Below are 13,215 nucleotides of genomic sequence, written 5' to 3'. Positions count from 1 at the left end.
ATCTCTCTGTTCCTCCACATTCCTCAGATCCCTGCCATTGACCCTGAAATCTGCAGTCAGGTTTGTCCTACCAAAATGAATCACCCTGCACTTATCAGGATTAAACTCCATCTGCCATTTTTCAGCCCAGCTCTGTATCCTATCAATGTCTCTTTGTAGCCTGCAAGAACCCTCCACCTCATCCACTACTCCACCAATCTTGGTGTCATCAGCAAATTTACTAACCCACCCTTCAGCCCCGTCTTCCAAGTCATTGATGAAAATCACAAATAGCAGAGGACCCAACACTGATCCCTGTGGTACACCGCTGGTAACTGGCCTCCAGTCTGAAAATTTCCATCCACCACCACCCTCTGTCTTCTGTGAGACAGCCAGTTACTTATTCAATCGGCCAAATTTCCCTCTATCCCACACCTCCTTACTTTCTTCATGAGCCGATCATGGGAAACCTTATCAAACACCTTACTAAAATCCACGTATACGACATCTACTGCTCTACCTTCATCTACTTAGTTACCTCCTCAAAGAGTTCAATCGAATTTGAGAGGAAAGACTTACCCTTCACAAATCCGTGCTGTCTATCCTGGATTAAGCTGCATCTTTCCAAATGGTCATAAATCCTATCCCTCAGGACCTTTTTGATTAACTTACCAACCACCGAAGTAAGACTAACTGCCCTATAATTACCAGGGTCATTCCTATTTTCTTTCCTGAAGAGAGGAACAACATTCGCCACTCTCCAGTCCTCTGACACAACCCCTGTGGACAGTGAGGACCCAAAGATCAAAACTAAAGGCTCTGCAATTTCATCCCTTGCCTCCCTAAGAATCCTAGGATGTATCCCATCTGGCCCAGGGGACTTACCAGCCTTCAGATTTTTCAAAATTGCTAATACATCTTCCCTCAGAACATCTACGTTCCCCCCATCCTATCAGCCTGTATCACACTCTCATCCTCAAAAACATGGCTTCTCTCCTTGGTAAACATTGAAGAAAAGTATTCATTCATCGTCTCACCTATCTGTTCTGACTCCGTGTACAAGTTCCCACTACTATCCTTGACCGGCCCTAACCTCACCCGGTCATTCTTTTATTTCTCACTTAAGAGTAAAAAGCCTTGGGGTTTTCCTTTATCCGACCCGCCAAGGATTTCTCATGTCCCCTCCTAGCTCTCCTAAGCCCTTCTGACTGTAAGACAACATTCTGCACGCTCTCCTTCCCTTTTCTATGAACGGTGTGCTTTGTCTGTACAGTGCATAAGAAACAATACTTTTCACTCTATACTAACACGTGACAATAATAAATTAAATCAAAAAAATTCTCTGGTGCTCCTCCCGGCACGGTGAAACAGTGGTTAGCACTGCTGCCTCACTGCGTTAGGGACCTGGGTTCGATTCCCAGCTTGGGTTACCGTCTGTGCGGAGTCTGCACATTCTCCCCGTGTCTGCGTGGATTTCCTCTGAGTGCTCCAATTTCCTCCCGCTGTCTGAAAGACGTGCTGGTTAGGGTGCATTGGTAAATTCTCCCTCAGTGTACCCGAACAGGCGCCAGAGTGTGGCAACTAGGGGATTTTCACAGTAACTTCACTGCAGTATTAATGTAAGCCTACTTGTGGCACTATTAAACACATCTAACTTTTTCTAACAAATTCTTAAACATGAGTAATGCCTCTGCTATCTTTCTCTTAGACTGCCTTTAAACCGAAGCCCTTACCTGAGCTGGTTTGGCCGCCTGCTTGGAGTGTTAGTTTTCTGTCCTTTCCTGCATCCTCTTTACCGGATTCTGGGAAACCAGTCCACGTACTCTCAATGACATTCCCACATCTTACAGAATCTTCCAGCAATTCTACTTTTGGTTTGATCTCCGGTTCAGTTCCAGTTTCCCGGAAGGTGATTTCTCTTTCCGTGTCTGACGTTCCCTTCCACACCGACCAGCTCGGACTCCGGTCTGGATTCCTCGCGTTGGCATTCAGAGGTGCCGCCTTCCTGAGTTGCTCAGCTTCAACCGCAGGTGAGTGGCTGGGTGAGAAACCTGGGCAGTGGGATCCAGCGGCCTGGCCCTCTCTCCCAGCCACGTCCGGTGACCTGCTGCTGCCTGAATACTGCACGTCAGATGCACAGCCGGGTAATAACGGCACTACGCTGGAGTCCCTGCATCCGCCAGGGGCTGACCGGTCACCTGGATATTCTCCCCCTCGTTCCCAATCACAATCGCCTCTGGATTCGGACGGGAAATCAGCAGAGCCGCCCGAAGCAGGAGCCAGCGAAGCGAAATTCCCCATTTCCAAAGCACGTGACGGGAGGTTCCGCGCGTTAGACCGTCCCAGAGGAAAAGAATCTGAGCCACCACAGTCAACATTCCGAGGTCCCATTCCCAGGTCACGGCCACGATCCAGATTACTGTAGACGGGAGGCGATGGTGCTGCCACACTGAATTCCTCAGTCACATCGGAGCTACGGCCTAGGTTATGGTGGTCGTGGTCCAGATTATCGTAGTCAGGTGATGGCTCTGCCACACTGAAACCTTCAATCACATCAGGGCTATGACGCACATTATGGTGGTCAGGAGGTGATGGTTCTGTCACACTGAAACCCTCAGTCACACTGGGGTTCGGATCCAGGTTATCGTAGTCAGGAGGTGATGGCTCCGCCACACTGAAACCCTCAGTCACACTGGGGTTCGGATCCAGGTTATCGTAGTCAGGAGGTGATGGCTCCGCCACACTGAAACCCTCAGTCACACTGGGGTTCGGATCCAGGTTATCGTAGTCAGGAGGTGATGGCTCCGCCACACTGAAGTCTTTGACCACGTTGTGGCCACGGCCCAGATTATTGTGGCCCTGATCCAGATTGTGGTGGTCAGGAGGTGGCGACCCAGCCTCGCTAAAACTCTTCGTTCCACCGAGATGGCCAGGATCAGTCTCGGGAGGATGTGTGCACAGAGCAGGGGAAGGAGGCGACACGTCCACGCTGGGTCTGTCATCGCAGCAAACTCCTGTCACATCACCAGTGGGTCCGTCAGCCAGGGCAGCAGGGAACTGAGAATCTTTCCTGGTCCCTCCATCACACTCCACTCGGGCAGAGCTAAACGGCACCAGGGATCCAGGTCTTTTTGGTAATCCCTGCAGTAAATGCCCACTAGCACCGCTGGCATCCTCCTCCATCCCATCGGCATCACTTGGCATTTCCTGGCTTTCCCACAAACCATTCCCAGCGCTCTCAAACCCCTCACGGGAACTGGTGCTGGAAGGACACTGGGGAAGAGACCAGAGTCCTGCTGGACTGTCCCTGGAGGCACTGCACGCCTGCGAACACGCCCCTGAGCTCTTTGCGAGTGAGAGGGAAGGAGAACCATCGTCAGCCATCACTTCCACCCAGTCAAGTTGGCTGTGTTTGTCTGAATGACTCTTGCCGGAGCCTGTGGCGATAACACTCGAGGCGTCACCCCAACTAGTTTCTTGGTTGGTCTCCATTTCTCCAGCAGGTTTACCACCCCTCTGTGGAGGAGATGTTTCTGAATTATCCTTCACTCCGGCGAGACAGCTCACCTCTGCATTGGGTGACTGAGGGATTGAAGGAGAGGGTTTCGTTCTGTTGGTATTGGCAGTGTCATCAGCAACACGTCTGCTGTCAAGGCCACAGCCAACTAAACCTTGACACTGCACGGCCTGACACAGTAACTCATCGCTCTCCCTCGGCTCCTGCCTACATCCTGGGATCTCGGAAGTGTGACACGGATTAACAACAGACAGTTTTTCATTCCCTGCTGTCCGCTGTGACGTATTAACAGCTTCATTCTCCAGCCAGGTTTTGAAGAACTCTCTAACCACTCGTGCCACCTCGGCCTGTCTGTTCGAAGCTCTGGCTTTGCTGTAAGCTGGATGCTCCAGAGAGGTGGTGCGTCTTGTAAAGAATTGCCTGACCAGCCTGCCGATGTGCTGGGCTTGATGCTGCCTCAGCTCTTTGGAGAGAAACAGGAGGCTCAGATTCAGCCTCTCTGCTGATCCAGTGTGTGTCCCGCCTGCTCCAGTTTGCCGGGACACACACAGTCTTTTATTGGGAATCGCAGCAGCAGAACTCAAACTCGCCGCCTCTTCTTTCCGAGGCCTCTTCAACTCTCGAGAATCAAGGCAACTTTGGCCGTTTAATCTCTTGCTGGTGAGACCCTCCCTCTCGGATTCAGGCTCGGAAAGCTGCAGGTTCGGGTACTCGGGGTTTGAGGAGACAATCACTGAGCCAACTTCAACACCCAGCGCCTCGGTCAGACCCACATCAGGAGCTTCCACCTCGGGCAGATCTGTGCGTTTCTCACCAGTGTGACCCATTCCCGTCACATCCAGCTCCACGCCTTGCCATCCGGTGACCAGAGGGTCAGGACAGGCGCGAGCTCCCTGCTGATGTGTCTCAATCGTCGGTACCAAGCCCGGTGACTCTGGCAGCAGAGCTTGGTGTTCTTTGTTAAAGGGGTGGTACTGAGGAACGGTCTCCTCCGGCCGAAACTGTCCCCCAACACCGGTAACCACGCTCTCGGGTTCCTCACCCGTGCCTGGTAGCCAGCCTCTTCCCAACGTGGTCTCATCGTGCTCTCCAATTCCAGGGTTTGAGTCGTTGCTCCAATCTCTCCATTTGCTCACGGGTTTGGTGTGATACAATTGGGACGTCCCAGTCCCATCTGTGCTCAATTCACTCACTCCCTTCTCACCCAGAGTCACTGACATAGCAGCTGCATCCCCTCTCTGATCTTCGACAGAACCTGCAGGCTCTCCCTCACCGTCCCTGGGGAAGTCAAGTTGCTCAGGGGTTGGATTGGTGCAGTGATTTTCCTCCAAATGTTGGCCTTCTAACTCCGGTGATCCTTCACTCGAGATAAACAGCTCCTCAGAGCAAGTCTCCTGTGAGACCCTCTCCTCTTCACACAGACGTGTCATAGACTCTGTTCCTGAAGCTGGCAATGAATCATCTTCACTCTGGACCGCCTGGGTGACGAGGCTGGACTTTACCTCTCCATCAATGGAGCAATCTTCACAACAGGGAACACTGTTGAGGTTCATTTCATTGCTCAGTCCGTCCTCCTGATCTTCAGCAGAGGTTTCGCTGTCTGATAGGGTATGGGGTACCTGTGTGTACACCTCCCACTCTGAGCTAGAGGTCACCTCCTCCTCCTCCCATTCCTCCTGTTCACTCTCCTCATCCAGCTGTTCACTCTCCTCATCCAGCTGTTCACTCTCCTCCAGCTGCTCCCCCTCCTCCTCCAGCTGCTCCCCCTCCTCCTCCAGCTGTTCCCCCTCCTCCTCCAGCTGCTCCCCCTCCTCCTCCAGCTGCTCCCCCTCCTCCTCCAGCTGCTCCCCCTCCTCCTCCAGCTGCTCCCCCTCCTCCTCCAGCTGCTCCCCCTCCTCCTCCAGCTGCTCCCCCTCCTCCTCCAGCTGCTCCCCCTCCTCCTCCAGCTGCTCCCCCTCCTCCTCCAGCTGCTCCCCCTCCTCCTCCAGCTGCTCCCTCTCCTCCTCCAGCTGTTCACTCTCCTCCTCCAGCTGTTCACTCTCCTCCTCCAGCTGTTCACTCTCCTCCTCCAGCTGTTCACTCTCCTCCTCCAGCTGCTCCCTCTCCTCCTCCAGCTGCTCCCCCTCCTCCTCCAGCTGCTCCCCCTCCTCCTCCAGCTGCTCCCCCTCCTCCTCCAGCTGCTCCCCCTCCTCCTCCAGCTGCTCCCCCTCCTCCTCCAGCTGCTCCCCCTCCTCCTCCAGCTGCTCCCCCTCCTCCTCCAGCTGCTCCCCCTCCTCCTCCAGCTGCTCCCCCTCCTCCTCCAGCTGCTCCCCCTCCTCCTCCAGCTGCTCCCCCTCCTCCTCCAGCTGCTCCCCCTCCTCCTCCAGCTGTTCTCCCTCCTCCTCCAGCTGTTCCCTCTCCTCCTCCAGCTGTTCTCCCTCCTCCTCCAGCTGTTCCTTCTCCTCCTCCTCCAGCTGTTCCTTCTCCTCCTCCAGCTGCTCCCTCTCCTCCAGCTGTTCTCCCTCCTCCTCCAGCTGTTCCCTCTCCTCCTCCAGCTGTTCTCCCTCCTCCTCCAGCTGTTCCTTCTCCTCCTCCTCCAGCTGCTCCCTCTCCTCCTCCAGCTGTTCTCCCTCCTCCTCCAGCTGTTCTCCCTCCTCCTCCAGCTGTTCCTTCTCCTCCTCCAGCTGCTCCCTCTCCTCCCCCAGCTGCTCCCTCTCCTCCCCCAGCTGCTCCCCCTCCTCCTCCAGCTGCTCCCCCTCCTCCTCCAGCTGCTCCCTCTCCTCCTCCAGCTGTTCTCCCTCCTCCCCCAGCTGCTCCCCCTCCTCCTCCAGCTGCTCCCCCTCCTCCTCCAGCTGCTCCCCCTCCTCCTCCAGCTGTTCTCCCTCCTCCTCCAGCTGCTCCCCCTCCTCCTCCAGCTGCTCCCCCTCCTCCTCCAGCTGCTCCCCCTCCTCCTCCAGCTGCTCCCTCTCCTCCTCCAGCTGTTCTCCCTCCTCCCCCAGCTGCTCCCTCTCCTCCTCCAGCTGCTCCCCCTCCTCCTCCACCTGTTCACTCTCCTCCTCCAGCTGCTCCCTCTCCTCCTCCAGCTGCTCCCTCTCCTCCTCCAGCTGCTCCCTCTCCTCCTCCAGCTGCTCCCTCTCCTCCTCCAGCTGCTCCCTCTCCTCCTCCAGCTGCTCCCTCTCCTCCTCGTGTTCCTCCACCTCCTCATCCTCAGTTTGCTCAGTCAGCTCGCTGGTTCCGATTGGTCCACATGGTGTGACCTGTGCCAGTGGACCATGTTCACCGGAGCCCTCCCCGGCCTCCACTCCCATCCCATCATCAGCTGGATCCAGTCCGGTGGGTAACCCAGTTATCGAGCTAAATCCTTCCACTGGTTCCTCCCCCACCGTCCTCCCCCTTCTGTCTGCTTCCAAAGCCCTGGGCAACTCACTCTTTGACCCGGCCATTTCCAGGTCCCACTGGAGAACCTGCTGCTTTGTATCGGGGCTCTGTGATGCCCTCCCACCAGCCAGGCAAACTCCAACTCGGAGCTCTGACCATCCGGGACATTCCTCTGGGACTTGAGGCTTCCTCATTCCTTGGTGCCTTTGATCCCTCTCCTGCTCGATGGACACAAGGCCCGACTCTCCTCCAGCACCAAGTAGCATCGGACTGACCCTTCCCTCCTCACTATCAGCTTGACCGGAGGCCTGAGCTGCAGAGGCAGACAGAGGCTGTGGGTTGGTGGCAGCTGTGGTACAAACGTCCCTGTCCTCTGGGCTGCCAGCACCCAGTGTACACCCAGGACGGAGCTCAGTTTGCATCATGTCGACATCACTGGAGGCCTCATCCTCGAAGCCCTCAGCGTTATCTCGGTCAGTGAGCTCACTGCCTTCCACTGACCAACACAGCTCGTCACGGCCAGGCGCACCATCGCTCTCCACCACGGACCCTTCATCCAGTCCCTGCTCCACCCCAAGAGGGGAACCGAGGGGCACAGATAACCCAGAGCCAGGCACTGAGTTCAGCTCCTCTGCCGATTCCTCACTCTGCAACAGGCTGCCACGTGGCAGGGCTCCATTCTCTACAGCATCCTGTCGCACCATGGGGTCATCACAAACGTTTTCTTCTTCAGCTGAGGGCGGCCCCCGGTCTAACTCCCCTTGCAGCTCCGTCCCCCGGGAATCGGATGGAGTGGACTTGGCCAGTTCCTGCTCTCCCGCCTCTGCCCAGCAATTCAACAGGGATTTGGAACTCCTGTCACCTTGGGTCTCATCCAATCCCATCTCCGGCTGTTTGGTGTCAGCCGGCCTCTGCTCCGTCGCGCCCAAACACCCTCGTTCGGCATTCCAGCCCGCATCCCGCTCATTTCTCCTGCTTAACCCCAGCTCTCTCTCTGACACACTGCCTGTGAACGGACAAGCTTCCTGAGCCGGGAGTCCGGAGTCCGGATCGGAGGGGATGAAGTTATTGTTCTGCTCAGAGACAGATTCAATGCCATTCAGCCTCGCTCTCAGCTCAGTCCGTACAGCAGCAGCAGAAGCTTCATCCCAAAGAGGGTGGCCCCCGGGAGAAGAATCCCCATCTCCAGGGCCAGCAGCAGACAGCTGGGCTTTACTTCCAGAATGTTCTCCAACAGAGTGGGCAGGGCAGACATCAGCTGCTTTCCTAGGGCCATCAGATTTACCTTCCAGCTCTGTGACATTGTCACAAGTGTGGGCTCTCTCCTGGTGCCTCAGGATCACAGGATTATCATTGCTGCCAAGTTGGATAGCAGCGGTACTCATGCAGGATAGTGGGATGGTTCCGGATGGCGCTGCCGGCCTTTTGCCAGCCTCTGCCACCTCACTTTGGCCGGGGGTAGCCAGTGGCAGAGCAGAGAAACTGCGGCGTTCATTATCTGGCTCACCCAGAGAACAATGGTGGATCTTTACCAGTTTATCGACTGTTTCAGACTTCCTGCTCTTCATCGGAGAGATCACTCCTGAGCTACCAGCTCCAAAATCCTCTCCTGAAGTGAATGCCTCCAATTCCTCAACTACAGCATTCCTATTTGCCTCTGTTTTATTGACGGTGGTGAAATGATTGCAAGCTTCAGCCGGCACGGTGTCTTCTGGGTTTCCAGAGAGCAGGTCTGCGTCCTGGTCTACACTGACTAGCCTCGGCTGATCCAGCCCAGTTTCAGACACTGTTTGATGTTCGTCCATCGCACCACCTTCTTGGGGTATGCCCTGATCAGAGGTAACTGGGGTGGCACCAAGTGGTCTCTCCGAGCGTGCCACCCTTACTGTACCCTGCGAGCTCTCCTCAGTCTCCGAGCTGCACGATGTGCAGCCTGGAACTTGGTGGCTGTGGGGAGGCTCCACTGGGACTGGGCACTCGCAGGGACTCCGATCATCGGGTTCTTCCTCAGCTGCGTGGGGTAGGTTTTCAGTTTGCGTGAGTGGGTTGACATTGCCGTGGTCCCCTGCTGTCACTGCGGGCGGGGGTATAGGGCAGTGGGCACCTGTCTCCAGGATACATGAAGGAGCTCTAGCTGCGTAACGCTGGTCTGCTGCCCATGTTCCCGCAGCTTCCACTTTCACCAGGTCGCCAGCTCGAGTCAATGACTCAAACCCTTCCTTCTCCTCCCTCGCGGTGTCACCGAGAGTAACCGTCACAGCAGATGGCTCTGTTGTTAGTATCTCATCCACATTTCCACCATCTCCACAGGTTACAGCCTCGGGAGCAACACCGCTCTCGGTCTGTAGCTCCAGCTCACAGAGCGCTGGACGAACACTAGAAGAATCAGATACTTCAATCACATCCCTGCCTTCAGACTCTGACACTGGGTCAACATCCATACCTTCATCCATCCCAATGGGATCTTCAACATCCATGGAATCATATCTAACAGTGGGATCTAGTGTTGCGAAGCTCTCCATAACATCAGGAGCAGCAGCAGGGAGACACTCCTCCATCACTGTTGTGTTATTTACAGCGAGTCCAGTGACACCGAGCCTTCCCACTGCCTTGATATTTACAGCCATAGATCCAATGGGATTACTTGGGAATTGTGTACATGCCGGAGGATCTGCTTTGCTTTCACTATCACTGCCTTGGTGTAATCCTTCAGTCTGGCCACCTCTTTCTAACTCTCTTTGACCAGTCGGGCTGAGTTCACTTTGGATTTCCATTAACGCAGCAAGTCCCCCTGGTTCCGGGGAGTTCCCTGGAGTCTTTCCCAGTGTAACGCAGCCCCCCGAGGCTCTGGTTACCTCACCAAGCACGATGCATGACCGCCCTCCTTCTCTGCACTGTCCACCCGCACTGAGCTCACCCTGCATTCCGGAGCTCTCAGGCCCCACAAGGGAAGAGAGGCACAGCTTGCCGAGATTGGAATATATCAAGCTGTCATTATCTGTGCTGGCTGTTGATGGCACGGAGTGGCTGGAGTTTGGCCATGTGTTGCTTGGAATAGCGTGCAGGTTCACGGCTACTTTGGTGGTCAACGGTGACTCATCTTTGTTCTGTGAGACATGGTCAACTTTTGGCAGGGAATTAACCTGCACTGGACATTCAGCCATTGCAGTGTGGGAAACTGCTCCTGACCGTTCCTCTGTGACCATCACTCCGTCCTCTCCTGATTTTATACGCGCACAGAATCCACTGACATCCTCTTTATGTGTGACCACCATCTCGACAACAGGGCTGGATGCTTCTGAGTCAATCGAATCTCCTCCTTTCCCCGCCTGTCTCCTGAGCGCACTCAATATTTTTCCTGGTGGAGGGGTTGGAGTTTCTGCCTTCAAGCCCAACGTACTCAGAAGATTCAGCTTACCAAAAGTGAGTGTACAGTCATTCAAGTTCAGACAATCAGCTGTTGAGCCAGTGCCAACAAGCGATGTTTCTCCCATTGGCAAACATGGAAGAGAACGCTGTGATTCAGGGCTACTCAGATCAGGGTCTGTTCCAGGACTGGCAGGAAGGACTGGGCTTAACGCCGGAGACACATCATCAGCTTGGTGACACACCCCAGGTTCAACCTCTCTCTCCCCGGTTGACCTCAGTTCCCCTGCCACCCCCTCAGGCTGACTGCGGCCACGGGTCACATCTTCATCCAGATGGACTTCATCCATCAACCCCTCGGCAGAGGCGGTCGACGACTCTACGGCCAGAGGAAGTTCCGGCTCTCTCCTCTCAGAGTCTAGAAATCTCAAGGGCTCCTCACATGAACCTATATTCTCGCCATTGCTCTCACACACTACTGCTGTGGGGGTGCTGAGTTTGCCTTGAAGTAACAAGGCACGCTCTGGAATATCCTTGTTTGGGCCACCAGCCCTTTGCTCAACACATTTGTTCAGAATCTCTCCGGTCCGGCCGGCTGAATCCTCTTCAGATACAGAGTTACCCCCGATGTGTTCATCATTCATCTGGGAACAAACCTCCAAGCCATCGACAGGCGTCTCCGTCCGTACACAGCCAATTGCATTCTCTGCAGCCTGATTTTTCTCTGTAGTTTCAGACAGGGAAGAGCAGATTAGTGGCTGATCAGCCACAGGACTGAGCGAGTCAGACTCTACAGGCTCAGCTACCTTGCTCTGTCCAGGTTGGCTGTCTCCACTCCTCTCCAATCCTTCAGCATCAACCGCAGCAGAGCCTCCACGAGGGACACCGCCAGCAGACAGGGGGCTTTCTGATGTGATGTCTTCAGTGCTCACACCCAAAGCAGCTGATACGTCCCCCATAACCGCGCCACCTTGCACCCCGGGTTCAATCAGCACTCGTTCATCATCCATGCCATGTCCAATAGCATCGATGTCCAGCTGGGACACCGAGTGCACAGCTGGCACTCCTGTATCAGCCGTTGTGTTGTTAACCACAGAAGGTGCCCATTCCATACCCACTGCATCCTCTAGCCTGTGCTCCCCGTCGCTGGGTGACCCGTCCTGATTCTCACTGTTTCGGGAGGACTGGTTGCTGTTCGAGTTCTCCTGGTGGACGCTGCCAGTCGGGGTCCAGGCACCAGTCGGGGTCCTGGGACCAGTAGAGCCCTCTTTGAAGGAAGCAAGTTTACCCATCGGCACCAGTGTGTCAGAATGTGTTGCAGAAGGCACCTCAGCCTCACTCGAGCTATCTTGCTGCGCCGAGTCCCGGTGAAAGCAGGGCGGAGAGGTTGAGACGGAGTCAGTAGTGGCCGAGACGGCAGCTTCTGCTGTCCCTTGGGCCGGGTCGGGAGTCTGTTGCTCACCCCATGCCGGCCGGTGATGCGTCCTGGAGCCATGCCTTTCATTCAGAGAAGGTGACCGCTCACAGCGAGAAGCTCCCTCTGCAGACACAGGTCCCAGGGCGCAGCCTTCAATCTGTCGTCTGGCCGACTGCCCAGCGGAGCTCGGGGGGGTGGAAAGCCCAAACCTGCCCACCAGTGGGAAAAAGGTTCTACACTCGGTTATCCGGGAATCAGCGAGCTGCCCAACACGAGAGTCCGCAGCTGGGGCACTCAGCTCGCAAGTCTCTCCCACAGTCACTGGTGACACTGTCAAACTACGGGATGTTCTGGTTGCCAGCGGCGACGACTCACAGCCTGCTGCCTGACTCGTAGACCCCAGGCACTGACCATATGGAAACCCGAACACCTGAGGTGGGGCTGACTGAAGTCCGTCACGAGTTGGGAGAGGAGCGCCCGGACGCACGGTGGGTACAGTAGGACCACTCACTGCCAGGCTGTGTCTGGTGCCAACTTCTTCCGCAGGCCAACGGAGTCCCTGCAGGAACCCAGGAAACGTTTCTAAGAACGGGAATAATTCCTGAGGAGTCGGGAATCTTGGGCTGGGGACAGGAACGACTGAGGTCTGCATTTAATAGGAAAATATGTTACTCTTAACGGGCTTCATATCATAAAGAGTTCACAGACATAGAAACTATAAACGGGAGGAGGTTATTCGAGCATTATCATAGCTGATCATCAAATTCAATACCATGATCCCCCCACCATATCCCTAGATCACTTCAGCCCTTCTCAACAGTGGTTACTCAATTCCAATTCTCATAAGCACATTTCTATTAGCCCATTAGAATTGGGACAATTAATTCCATCTTCTCACCACTGACTAGCATTTCTCCTGAATTCCTGATTGGATTTATTAACGTCTGTTTTATATTCCTGGCCCATCAATGGACGTTCGTTGTATGAGAGGCACGGTGGCACAGTGGTTAACACTACCACCTCACAGCGCCAGGGACTCAGGCTCCATCCCAGCCTCACGTCACTGTCTGAATGGAGTCTGCATGTTCTCCCAGCGTCCCTGTGGGTTTCCTCTGGGTGCTCCAGTTTCCTCCAATATGTGCAGGTTAGGTTGACTGGCCATGCTAAATTGACCCTTAGTGTCAGGGGGACTAGCAAGGGGAATACTTGGGGCTACGCAGGATAGAGCCTGGGTATGATTGCTGTTGGTGCAGGCTCGATGGGCCAAATGGCCTCTTTCTGCACTGTCTCTGAATGTCTTTCAGTAAAGGAAGCCTTACCCAGTCTGGGTTAATATGTGATTCCAATCTCTAACCTGGGTGACTCCAAGTCTCAGGGTAACCTTGATGAGGAGACGCCGGCATTGGACTGGAGTGGGCACAGTAAGTAATCTCACAATACCAGGTTAAAGTCCAGCAGGTTTATTTGGTAGCACGAGCTTTTGGAGTGCTGTCCCTTCATGAGATGATGAAGGGACAGTGCCTGAAAGCCTGTGCTATCAAATAAACCTACTGCAGTTTAACCTGGTGTTGTGAGACTT

At 55.0% G+C, this 13,215-nt stretch overlaps 2 protein-coding genes across 2 annotated transcripts in view; both read right to left on the bottom strand.

The window, feature by feature from the left end:
* Positions 1-5,049, bottom strand: part of LOC145339861 (uncharacterized) — a gene marked incomplete at its 3' end in the record, with an annotated part of 45,790 nt that extends 40,741 nt beyond the window's left edge. Inside the window, exon 1 of the mRNA XM_080184395.1 lies at positions 1,713-5,049. Coding sequence (XP_080040521.1) covers positions 1,713-5,049 — 3,337 coding nt within the window. The remainder of the gene's footprint in view (positions 1-1,712) is intronic.
* Positions 5,050-5,619: 570 nt separating this feature from the next.
* Positions 5,620-13,215, bottom strand: part of LOC145339862 (uncharacterized) — a gene marked incomplete at its 3' end in the record, with an annotated part of 33,901 nt that continues 26,305 nt past the window's right edge. The window contains exons 6-7 of the mRNA XM_080184396.1: positions 6,673-12,282; positions 5,620-6,030 (exon numbers count right to left, since the gene is read on the bottom strand). Of these exons, the coding sequence (XP_080040522.1) occupies positions 5,620-6,030; positions 6,673-12,282 (6,021 nt within the window). The remainder of the gene's footprint in view (positions 6,031-6,672; positions 12,283-13,215) is intronic.

Source organism: Carcharhinus amblyrhynchos, unplaced genomic scaffold (assembly GCF_965287045.1).
Source record: "Carcharhinus amblyrhynchos unplaced genomic scaffold, sCarAmb.v2.hapA scaffold_710, whole genome shotgun sequence".
NCBI lineage: Eukaryota > Metazoa > Chordata > Chondrichthyes > Carcharhiniformes > Carcharhinidae > Carcharhinus > Carcharhinus amblyrhynchos.
The sequence above is the reverse complement of the archived record's forward strand: the minus strand, read 5'-3'. Positions and strand labels throughout refer to the sequence as shown.